Source organism: Haliaeetus leucocephalus, unplaced genomic scaffold (assembly GCF_000737465.1).
Source record: "Haliaeetus leucocephalus isolate CR32 unplaced genomic scaffold, Haliaeetus_leucocephalus-4.0 Scaffold0, whole genome shotgun sequence".
NCBI classification, from domain to species: domain Eukaryota; kingdom Metazoa; phylum Chordata; class Aves; order Accipitriformes; family Accipitridae; genus Haliaeetus; species Haliaeetus leucocephalus.
Genome location: NW_010972436.1, coordinates 7,974,347 through 7,986,939, shown reverse-complemented (window position 1 = coordinate 7,986,939; position 12,593 = coordinate 7,974,347). Strand labels below are relative to the sequence as shown.

The following is a 12,593-nucleotide window of genomic DNA, read 5'->3' as shown; positions in this document are numbered from 1 at the left end:
TCTGTCTGTCACTAAGAAGAGGTGCAAATATGGGGAAAGCAATAGGTATAGGAATTTTTACAGTGGGGCAATGATGTCAGTGGACAATCGATGTCTTGCGGTGGAGGGTTTTTCCTCTTGTTTGCACCTCAAGCCCTAGACACAGCCAGAATAGAAACAGGCAAACAGACAATTGCTAATGAACTTCACCTGGCTATGAAGTTCACCCCCATTCCACTCATGCTAATCATGTGCAGACAAGTTAGTTCTCACTTCATCACCTGTGACCTGGTTCAAAATTACATTTTCTAACAGCTGTCCGGTGGCAGTGACCACCTTGTGCATCGATTCATCATTCACGCCTTCCCTTCCCTGTGGTTAATGAGGATGGGAGTGTGGCTTTTGGGAGCTCCTAAAAACCTAGTGGAGTTTCCGCTGAAGAAACTAACATCCAAATGGGAGGACAGAACCATTTGATGTAACCAACTCGGGATTTTCAAAAAGTTCTTGATAAGATTGCTTCCCAAAAATTTTATGGAAACTAATGTGCAACAGGATAAGAGGAAAAGTCCTTACGTGGGTTAAAAAAAGGGGAATAGAGAGCAGGAGTAAAGGGAAGGTAATAGGCAGTAGAATCCTGCAGGAACATTTCACACGTCTGTGGATATTTACACATTTACATGACTGGATAAATTAATGGAAATAAATAAAGATTATAGATCTGAGCTCAGGTTCTGAAGGACCCTGAGCCATCACTTACTGGGGGATGCAGGAGTATACTGGGAAATATGCTTGCTGTTTGATTAGCTTTTAAGGTGTTTCTGACCACTGCCAGAGACAGGGTACAGGATCCAGTATGATGAATTTATATGTTCTGACATTATGAGTTCATATTATATTCTTGGAAGAGAAAATAAGTTAGAGTGCTGTGCAGAAAGCTACAGATTCTGATGAGGTACGGATGATTTCCATGCATTCAAATGTGTTGCTGTGATTTTACTCACGATAATAAAGGTTAACAGCCATGTAAATGTTTGCAGGATTAGTGTTTTCATTGATGAGGATAGCAGTAAAAACCCCAAAAGTACGTGTACAAACCCCATAACATCTTAAGCAAACAAATTTGATGAAAAATTAAAATACTTACTGGAGACCCATCACTCCAGGCAAATCCTTCATCTGGATTCAAGGAAAATATACCAAGCCAAACTTTTTGAAAGCTACAGCGAGTGGCACTAACAAAAAGTGCAAGGCAGAGCAGTGTATAAACATCAAACCAAAAAACAGCAACACAAAAAACATCCAGAAACACATCATTAAACTTTCTAGAGTGCATTGTAAAGTGCAGTGAAGTTGCAAAAATTGCCCTATTACTTTTGGTGAAGGGCATATAGACGCATATGTTCTTCATAGAAATATCTAATATTTGTATGGCTCAGTGGCAATGGCTTATTTATCAGACTTATTAGCAGTATTGATCCTGTATTTCCTCTATGTTCTGTTTTCTTAGAAAATGCCTTCACAGATTCAGAAAATGGTCTCAGCATTGCCTACTTCGAGGTGACTCAAAAGTAAATATCTTGGTCACGTTTTCTACCCTACTAAAATACCACCCCCCACAATTTCATGTATTTCGAAATTATATCTAGTAATCATGATACAAGGTTGGGGTTTTTTTAATTTCCTGGATATAAACAACTCTTTTTTTTTTCATGAAACAGTTAAAAACATTCATGAGTAGACAAAATTTCAAAGTATCACAGATTTTTTGGCTCTTGAGGAATTCATGTTTCAGAAATCATCTAAGAACATTCATAATTGTTCATATGAAATGTCTCTTAAATCTGCTAAGATAAACATACAGCAGATACTCACTCCATTGCTTTTATTAGTGATGGTATCTCCTCTTTACTGTTAATGGTGACCAGATCCCCTCCTATTTGTCTACAAAAATCTCGAGCTTCAAGCCATGACTTCTTTTTAATATTTGATCTGTAAAAACACTATGGAGAAATTACTTTAAAACATATTATATGTGTTATAATAAAATAAAGAATCATAGTCTCAGTCACCTATAAATGAGGTTTCATACAAGCCAAGTAAAAGTCCGTAAAAGAAATAGAATTAATTACTCTGTTCATAAAATTTTTGCACTAGAGTTGTCTAGCTAGTTAGTTTAGCAGTGATAAAGGGAAGGAATTTCTAGAGGGGAATACAATTCCCTTTAACTTGTTTTAGCTGGAGGAGGGCCCATGCCACGTTCTGGATGAAGGGGAAGGAGAGTACTTGTGGTGGAGAGGCAAGGTGGCCTGGGAGGGGTCTGAAGATACAGGCAAAAGAATGACCTCATGGTGGTTTACAGCTCTTACTTTACATTTGCAATATGATGTCTAACATTTTGGTAGTTTAACAAAGAATAAGCGCAAGTTTGACCAAAGCTAAAACTGATGACTTGGGAATAAAGGAGCCCAAGTAAATAACATTCCAGCTGACTTTGAAAGGAATGAAAAAAACCCCCATAATAAAAAGAGAAGGACTCATTAATTCAATAAAGTGATAAGAAATATTAACACTTCACACTTACTTAGCACATTTCTATTCTACGTGATCCCAAATCAATGTTTGCACATTACCCTCATCTCTTGTTCAAAGTCCTTTTGTATGCCTGCTCAGACATAACTCAGTGTACTTCAAATACGAGTTATCTGTAGCTTTGCATCAGAAACTCTCTAATAAATGTCCTTCATAAACACTGGTTTAATTAACTTTGCATGTGATTTCTTATGCTTTATTTTAGGGGGTAATGTGCTTATCTTAGCAAAGTCCAGCCTTGGGCATTGTGCTGCTTGTGGATACATTTCACTGTTTCTCTACTTTGTTCCCTGAACTCTCTCACACCTCAGATAAATATGGGATCTTTGCACAACCTAGTGACCACAACTGATATAAAGAGCCATGCTAACAGCCAAGCTTTGCTGCTCCTACTGTTTAATACAGCTTTTTGACATTGTTCTCTCAAAAATTTTGCAAATATTAAGTTCTTTCTTGTTTCTTCTTTTTTCTCTTTTCCATATTCTGCTCCAATTCATTCAACCCTTGGGGCACAAACTTCCTCATTTTCTTTCCTGTGTCCTTCTCCCTCCCCTTGTGTCCAGTCCCTTCAACCTTATCTTTCTTCCTTAGTTTCTCCCCTCTTATGGATAATACCCCAAGACATTTGGAGTTTGGTTTTCCCAATCTCAGATATTGCAAAATGAAGATATTGCTTCCTTTTTCTTTCTTCCCACCACCAACCAAGCAGTTCAAAGCCTTTCTTCTTCTTTAACTATTTAGGCACTTACTTTAAAACAGGAACTACTATGGCTGTTTGATACCCAGCCTTCGGGGCATGTGGGGACTGGAGTAGTAGTTGGAATAGGTGGAGCTGTTGCACTCTTTGCCCACTGTTTACAGATATATTTTTGCTTTGTCTCACAGTCAAGAACATTCCATAATCCAGCTGCAGTCCCAGTAGTCATGGCTACACATCCTGGATTACTTCCTTTATGAGAAACAAAAAAGATGTTGGATATTTTATAAAATCCAAATTGTTTAATTCTTACTTAAAATCTTTGAGCAGCAGATATTCGCTTCTTGCCATACAATAACACTTGAATAGCAGAGTTATATTTTAGATGGTTTTCACACAGGCAAAAAGTAGTATTTTCTGTTTGAGGAGGTCATGATCAGTTTGGGATCCTATTTTTTTTATTTTGAATGTCCTGCATAATTAATGGTATGGGTAGAAAGTAAGTTGGGTGGTTTTTTTTTTTTTACAGTGAAAACCTGTGTTTTCAAGTGAGGACCTCATTCTTACTTACATTAAGCCTGTTTTATATCAGGTAGTGTAACCTTGGTCACTAGTAATTTTCATATAGATGGAAACAAAACCCTTGGTCCATACGTAGGGCAGGCACAGAAACCTCAACGGATGTGATAAAGCTTATCCCATGACGATTACAGTAATTTTAGTATATTCTCTCAGAGAGAACCAGAGGTGCATACATCACACAAGATGCAGTCAAATGCACACAATGGGCTTATATAATGGCCTATTTGTATTCTTTATTAACTTCCTAAGTATTCTTAACATTTTCTTTGCTTTTTGATTCCTGTTGAGAACAGACCTGATGTTTAATGGACCTGTCTACCATGGTGCCAAGAACTGACTCCTGAAATGAATTCGTCAGCTATAAGTCCATAATTTTGTCAATTCAAGACCTATATTTACTCCTGTGAGCATCACCCTGCCTGCATCAGAGTTCACCTACTATTTTACAGATCATGCTCGGTCACTTATTCTCCTGAGGTCATCCTGTGTTCTCTCACAGGCACACCTTCACTATCAGAAATAATTTAGTATCACGAGCAAATCTTGCCACTTCACTGTTTCACCATTTCCAGATGTCTGTAAATACGTTGAACAGCGTGGGCTTTGGTGCAGACCATTAAGGGACTCTGATTGTGAGCTCTCTTCTCCAGTGAAAAATATCCCCCATAAAAAAACCTACCTTCCTTTCCCTGCCTTTTGATCAAAATTTTTATTCATGTAAGAGCTTTCCTGTGTCAGGTCAGATTAGCTGAAATGTTTTTGGTAATTGAGATAGACCACACTAATTAAATTTCCCTTATTCATATGCTTTTGGGTCCTGTGGGGAGCTCCAGGAGGTCTGTGAGCATGACCTCCCTTTACACAAGGAATTTTATATATCTTTCCCACTATATCTTCTTTATTCAATTCTTTATTATAGATTCAGCTAATTTACCAATGACTCATTGGTCTGTATTTCCCCACATCTCCCTGGAAACATTTTAAATATTGGCACCAAATTTGCCTTTTTTCACCCCTTAGCTGTCAAGGCAGTTTTAGCAGGTAGTTACACATTAAAGTGAACAGTTCACTTAATGTAACTTTTACAGCTCTTGGATGCTTTTGCAGCTGTGATTAGTCCTGACTTGCTATTCTTCAGGTCATCTATTTGTTCCGTAATCTATTCTGTTGGTATTTCAGCTTGAAATAGACTCTCCAATCATACCCTCACAAAGAAACTTCCCAGCACAGAAAGCCCACTTTTCTTCCTCAGTGAACACAGATGCAAGGAAACTAATTTTTCATCACTGTTCCAGACTGATCTCCAAGTGCTCCCTTTATACTCTGATCATCTGCTGGCACCACAGGCTCCCTGGTAAGCTTTCTTCTCATGGCATTTACAGAAGCTTTATTACCTTATGTCTTTTACAATTTTTTATTATTTTTATTTTATTTTACATTTTGTAACCTCACTGAATGTTTTGAGAAACTTTTCAGACAAATGATCACTAGGAGGGACATAGTATATCTTGGGGAGAGCAGATTCCCCCATGGCATTTTCAAATCTTGTTTTCTGTGCTTCTGCACAATAGGATCCCATGAATACAGTTTTCTTAGCATCATAAGTAAAAATAATAATGGTATGATCATTTTTGATACCGTGATTTTTGTAATTCTAACTTAAAATCCTTATTACAGTTGCTCTGTTTCAGACTCTTCTCCCAAGCTAACTTTTCCACTAGACAGATGAGTGTGGAATAGTCTCAGGAACTTCCTGTAACTCCTGTTTATCTCTTTGTGAACATGAGCCAAAAGGTTAATCTTATGGGTAAATATGTCAGATGTCCTAATATAAAACTGCAATTCAAATTGTTCCTTTTGAAATTAAAAGATGGGGTTTGAGAACTGCCAGTTCTTGTAAAATATACTGAAAGCTTAAAGCATAAAACTCAGAGGACTTTGCCAATGCAAACGCAAATAGGGACCACGACCTCAGAAAGGACCTACCATCCACTGTCACGGCACCTACCAGGCATTGCTGCATCCCAGTGCGTGAAGGAGACTGCTTCACCGTTGGCCCACCTGAAAGTTCCTTGGTCCTCCACATCAGACAGACCAAGCCAGAAATATTTCTCAGGCCTCAGCCCAACAAGGCTGGTCAGATAGGCTTGTTCATACCTGTAAAAGGGATCATAAAGACGCAAGTGAAAACAAAGTCATTTATCCAAATCCTACTTGTCTAATCTGATGATGAATCCTTTTCTCCTTTTCCTTCCTGCAGACTAGGGGAGAGGGTCTTACAATAGGATTCTGACTCATCAACAAACAAAAGTGAGCCTTTTTTGTTGTTCAACTAGAGACCTCATCCGTAACTTAGCTAAATTGCTGTTTGATGTTGTGTTAGAATTGTACTTCCAGAAATATTTCAGAACATACAACCCTGACCCATTTAAAAGACAATGAAAATTTATTATCATACCTACTTTCAACTGTGGCTAAGTAACCTTCTTCTCCTTCACAAGTGGTGTTTGCTTCTGAAAATGTTGCTGAAACATGTCCAATAAAATAGCAGTAGGTCCCATATCTTCTCCAGCCCTGTAACATAATTTGGGGATTTCCATATCACTTTTAAATAATTGTGATATCATGCATTAAGTGAGCTATACCATTTCAAAATGAATGAAGCACAATAATCATGAATATTATGAATTAGAAACATTTGCAGTGAAATTACAGATTCCTTCTAAGCAGTTTCTGTAAATGGCTTTCTAAAGTTTTAAGTAACTGAGAGAGAGAGAAACTTCATAATAAATAAAAATAAAAGACCCTGTTTGTAAAGAATATAAATAATATAAATAATTCTAGATGATTGTCAGACAAGGTACTTACTTATTTGATCTGGGAAATTGATGTTCCATTCTTATATACTTACTTTTTTGCAACCTGCATCAGTAATTTCCTTTTCTCTAACTATTTGTGATATAGCTTTTCTTTTACAAATGTAGCCAGCTTTCTTCTCACAGACATCGTCTGCCCAATAGCCATCCTGTGGCAGGAAAAAGAATGAAATAACAATGAGATTAAGATGAATACTAAAGAAAATGAATAAGCTCTTTCTTTATAATGAAAACTGTTCATTTTTTTTTCTCCTTTCATTTTGAAACAGAAATATTATTTTTCCTGATCCAATTCCCCTAGTTGATAACAAAAATAAATCTGCTCACATCCAGTGAAATAGGAGACTGGGCTATAGTAGTACAGCTACGGCTGGCAGTGATAAGAAGGGATGAGGGTGCAGGGAGCTGGTCCCTGACCTCTTCTGCAGGACCCTGCACAGGCAGTTGTGCCATGCAAGGATGGGCAAATGAGCAGGCACAAAGGAGGCAGTGGGGAGCCCCGCATGACACCATTACCACCAGAGGAAAAGGAGCAGGAGAATGTACTCAAACTACATTCAGAGACCTGTCTTATAGCCCTAATGATTTAGTTGGTGACTTTCAGATGAACTTAAAGAGACAATTTCGTCAGTGATGCAGTAACTCTTTAATTTTATTTTTTCTTTTTTTTTTTTAAATGAAAGGTAATATTTAATCTCATTTTTTGTCCCCACATCCCTTCTTCTGGCCCTAGCCAGCTGCTGAAATAACAGGGCACATTATTCTTTTGTTAAGAAGTTAGTTTCAATAGTAAAGTAAAATATGTATTGAATAATGTTACCTGGCCCTTGATCAGTACACAATCTTCTGGCCTGTTGTTTGTGGTGGATGGCTCTCTCAGGTGCCATTTTGTGTACGTCACTGGCATACCATCACTCCATTCAAAATACATTCGAACCTTATGATCATTCAGTCCAATCCATAGCTTGTCTGTTGGCTCTAAAACATGGAAACACAAGACTAGAAAAGGCCTCTTATACCACTGCATCCTTTTCACAGCACCCTCAAGCTCTAGAACATATAATCCCTTTCATAAACTCACAAAACATAAAAGTATTTAGTGCATTGCATGATCATTTTATAAATTAATATTTTCACATAAATATTAGCATAAAGACAGTATGCTTTAGAAAACTAGGCTGTAATGTAATCCCTGCACTGGATCAAAAAATTTTGCTCCTCTTCCTCATAGCAGTGGGAGAAGAGTAAATTACCAGCCTAATGCTAAAGCACTATATTGGTATGATAGAACTGTGTCAATAATTACTTTTTAGGTTCTGTTGCACTGGTCAGATTTTAAAATACCGTTTTCATGTAACTTGAAGCATGAATGTTTTAAGCTTCTTTCAACAAAATGGAAAAAACAGAGAAACCCCCTAAGCCCAGCTCCCCAGCCCTAGATCAACTGTTTAGGCAGTAAGTAAAATCAGAGTTTTGACAACATTCAAAACTCAGAAGGTGAACGCTGTCAGCAACCAGATCTAACTTTGAGGCTGGCCCTGCTCCAAGCCAGGGCTAGACCAAACGACCTCCAGGGTTCCTTCTGGCCTAAACCAGTATACGATCCTATGGTTTTAGGCATTCTTAACGAAAGGAAAGCAAGGAAAATGAAAGGTAAATTTAGGAACCATTCACAAAAATAAGAAAGAAAGAAAGAAAGAAAGAAAGAAAGAAAGATATGGAAGGATATTCACAATTTCTTCAGTAGTTTCTAAACTGGGATATGATATCAGAATCAAAAAGTATAAGAAACAAAAAATATCTCCCTGTATGGTTGGACACTAAGCAGACAAATTACTCTTTCTGAAGAAAGAATTTTTGCTGTCTTGATTATCTTTCACTTTTTCAGTAGTTAATTAAGGCTTTCACTACCTCTAAGCATGAAAAAAAAAGCAAATAGTTAACAGGGGCAAAAAGTAGCAATATATCTACAGACTCCTCACGTTTCTGCCAAGGATATTAAAAAGGCCATGGCAAGACCATGCTGATATCTTAGATTCAGTGACCTGAGTACGATTCTTTAGGCAGCCCAGGCCATTCCACAGCTTGCTGCCTGGAAATCACCTTGGCTAGCTTTGCTGATCTTTTCCGTCTGGCAATGCAGAGAGCTAAACTTTTCTTTAGTAGGTTCCTTCCATCACTTCTGCAGAGACCTGTGAACTTGCTGATCTGGGTGCTGGTTGACCACAAGATGTGGAGAATGTCTTAGAGCCACACTGTAAGTTCCCCAAATGCATAGAAAGCAGTACAAATATGTTGGTTTTCTATAAAAAGCACTCTTGCAAAGTGGAAGTTATATTTCATAATACTTTCACTAAGAAAGCTTCTCACTGGGATGACTGATGTCCTTCTACCCTCATGCAAAGCAAAGTACAAGTCAAGAGAGTTAAGTCTGCAAGTTGCAGCACCGAAGGTGGCATCTGTTTTGAAGCAGGAGGGAGAGCACTGCACCAGCCTAACGCCACTGGACCTCTGGCTCCTTGCGCCTCTTTGGCCGCAGTGTTTCATGTTAATACAATTACTACATCTCAGTTCAGCTGGCTGGTGCTTCTTACATGCAGACAAAGGCAAACCCCCCCCGGAAACACTCACTGTACCCAAGCCGAGACACCAGAAAGCTGTGCTCCTCAAGGCTTTGGATGCTGGCCAGGTGACTCCCTTCCTTCTGACAAGAGGTCAAAGCTTCTTCCCATCCTTTGGTCTCCCTGAAGATCTTGTAACAGTGATCTATGTACGGTACCCATCCATCTAGGCAAGTAACAGGCCCAGTGTCACCTAGGAACAAATACCAGTGTTTTAGAGGAGTTCAAATGCCATGCAAGGGACATGACACTGAAAATATTTTCACTTATTCTGTGCAAAAGTTCTAAAATAAGAATTTTCTTTGGAAATTCTCATTATAAGGAAATGATGGACACAAAATACAGTAAACATAAATACGATTCTAAATCTGGATTTTTTTAGCTTGGAAAAGGAAAACTTTAATACAAATTCTAAGGTTCTTTATAGTCAAATGTCTGTAACAAATACACTAATGTATTAATTTTAACAGCTTCTATATTACTTAGTACTTATTTGTCAGATAACAGAAATCAGAAATTATCTGCACCTAACATAAAATGCTTATGAATTTTTAAAAGATTAAGTATATTGATAGAATAAAAGTCATCTAGACAGATTCACAACTAGACATATACATAGGAAAACACAAACAGGGATATCTTTATACACTTAAAATATCTTTTATCTTTGCAATGTGTCGATCTTTTTTCCTTTCACTTATTTTTACCAACATCCCTCTTCAGAAAAATAATTTTTGGTTTGTTGTCCCTTTTCATGTTCAGCAGGGTGTGTATTCAAAGGGGAGAGGTGACTACCAAAACACAGACAGATGGGACAAGCTGGATGTTCTTTGCTTTTACCTATTTCATTCTGTGTGTTGTGGGACTGGAGATAAGCCTAGAAAGGGTGCAATAGTTGTAGAAAGCAAACCAGATAAACAAGAAATAGTTTTTATTTCTAATGAAATCCTCCTGCTCATCTTTCTCAATGTGAATGCCAAGCAATTCAGTTAACAGCTTCTACTTTTAATTAGCAACATATATCAACATACCTGAGGGAACCAAAGTAAAGTTTCTTTTCTTACAAATGTAACCGAGTTTCTGATCACATTCCCAATTTTGCCATTTAGCTTTTGTTTCAGGATTCAAAACTGTACAGAGTTTTGCAGATTCTGGAGAAGGGCTTCCTTTGGGAAAGGTACAGGAAAAAAAGTGAACTTTTCTGAAAGGCAACTATAGCTCTAAGCTCTAAAATGCACAGGAGAAATGATTCCTGGCTGAAGTGAGACCCCCAAAGATCACGTCTTTCCCAGCTTTGGCAAGAACTGAGGTAGGTCTCTGGTAGTGGGAATGTCTGTATGAAATGTAGTGTAATTTATGTGGATATGAACATGTAACGCCCTCATGGTTTTGTTGCTAGAGACAACAAATGGAAGACAGTATATTTTTGTGAAAGATAGTACTGCTTTCAGAGCTAAAATATTTTTGCAATACATAGAAGTTTCTGGCTTATATTGCTATAGAAAAAAAAGCTTTTTCTAAAGCTAAAGAAGAAAAGCTAAAATACATATCTCATGGCATATCTATCTGATAATAGAATTTAAAGCAGTATTTGAGGCATGTATATTTTTTCTTTGGAAATACACAGTCAAACAAAGTCACAGCTACCTGGAGCCCAGTTTAAGTACTGGAAAGGGCTGCCTCCAATCCACTGCCATCCACTCCTCAAGTCCAGTCTGTTGAGTCCAATCCACAGTGCAGAATCTGTACCTTCTGTTAACTCTAAGAAACAAAAGGTAGATAAACGATTTTATAAATCACTTTTTTATTCGCAATAGTCATTAGTCATGTCTCTAGGAAGACTTACAGTTCTTAAATGTCTAACTACAAATATCTTTAGGTCTGAGATACCTGATAAATTGAAATATGCCGAAGCTTTTGATTTCTGTAAAATGCAAACAAACACCACCACCCCCCCATCACCTAATCATATCACCTAATGCAAAATGAGCACAGATGAGATGCCACAAAGCGTATCCAAAATGAAAGTGTTTCTGTAGAATGGGCTAAATTCTGTACAACATAATTTATTTAAGCAGAAATATTGGTACAGTGTAAGTATAAACAATAATAAAGCTCTTAGAAGTTACATTCATCATTAATAATAACAGGAGAGAGATTCTTCCATACCATTTCTCCCGCAATACATGGGTAGGTAGAGCCACAATTTGGGATCTATGAATTATTGATGTTTTTCAGTTTGTCAAATGAATGAAAAAATCAGATGTCAAGCTGCATTTGACACAAAACACATCTTTCTTTTGGCACAAAGATATGTCTTTTCTCTTATTTTCAATTTGTTTTAAAGATTCCTTTTAACCAAAGATGAAACTTTCATTTATCTTTCAGATTTTTGTTTTTTAAATAGAAAGTCAAACTGTTACACTTGCAGAATGCTGGAATACCTTGAATTCTGTTTAAACTTGGCAGTGATTTTGATGTGAACTTGCAAATTCGAAAAGATTTTGTGTACTTACTTGTGCATATTTAGGTCCATAGACATTAGCCAAAACCATACTAAATATTCCTTAGCTGTGATGATGGACTGAACGGATCCTGAATGTAAGTCAGAGTTTGCTTTACTTCCTTACCTTTAAGGTAAATTTGTTCATGAATGTCCGTGATACTCAATAATTCTGCATTTTGCTGCTGACAGCTCTTCCTGGCTTGGTGCCACGTGAGAGCCGATTCAGAGTTTATTTGGTAGTGGACATTTGTCAACAGATCTATAGTCCAGGTGGTGTCCTTATCTGTGGAGAAAATAATTATATTGGGGGTGATAGTAACTTACTCACAGAAAAATGAGTTGCACGTTCTCATTATGCATGGCATTCTCGTTAAATGTCACCTGTGCTGTTCTTTCAAGAGCACTGAAAAACTTATGAGCAGGATGTGTAAGGATGAAGTTAAGGCCTGTAAACAGGTACTGCTGAAAAGATATTGCCTCCTGTTCCGTGAAGATACATAATTCAGGAATTACTACAAGGGAAGTGATTGCATAGAAAAATATATTGCATGGAGTGCTGTGGCAGAAATCCTAGTGAAGTCTATAAAAAGATACGCAACATCTCCTCCTTCTCTTTCTGGACAGCTGTTCTCACCGAGAGCTCTGAGAACCAGCTCTAGACCTGAATTTAGCATCAAACCAGTTCTTAGATAAATCCCCCCGTTGCAAAGAGCTCCTGGATGTGCCTGTCACACAGCTTC

General features: G+C 37.6%; 1 protein-coding gene across 1 annotated transcript in view; it reads right to left on the bottom strand.

Annotated features, from left to right (window-relative positions):
• LOC104828793 (macrophage mannose receptor 1-like) overlaps positions 1-12,593 on the bottom strand; it is a 34,763-nt gene that overhangs the window by 17,416 nt on the left and 4,754 nt on the right. Inside the window, exons 4-14 of the mRNA XM_010562729.1 lie at positions 11,978-12,136; positions 10,995-11,108; positions 10,379-10,513; positions 9,358-9,540; positions 7,547-7,704; positions 6,762-6,875; positions 6,309-6,424; positions 5,859-6,007; positions 3,321-3,520; positions 1,855-1,982; positions 1,127-1,214 (exon numbers count right to left, since the gene is read on the bottom strand). Of these exons, the coding sequence (XP_010561031.1) occupies positions 1,127-1,214; positions 1,855-1,982; positions 3,321-3,520; positions 5,859-6,007; positions 6,309-6,424; positions 6,762-6,875; positions 7,547-7,704; positions 9,358-9,540; positions 10,379-10,513; positions 10,995-11,108; positions 11,978-12,136 (1,544 nt within the window). The remainder of the gene's footprint in view (positions 1-1,126; positions 1,215-1,854; positions 1,983-3,320; positions 3,521-5,858; positions 6,008-6,308; positions 6,425-6,761; positions 6,876-7,546; positions 7,705-9,357; positions 9,541-10,378; positions 10,514-10,994; positions 11,109-11,977; positions 12,137-12,593) is intronic.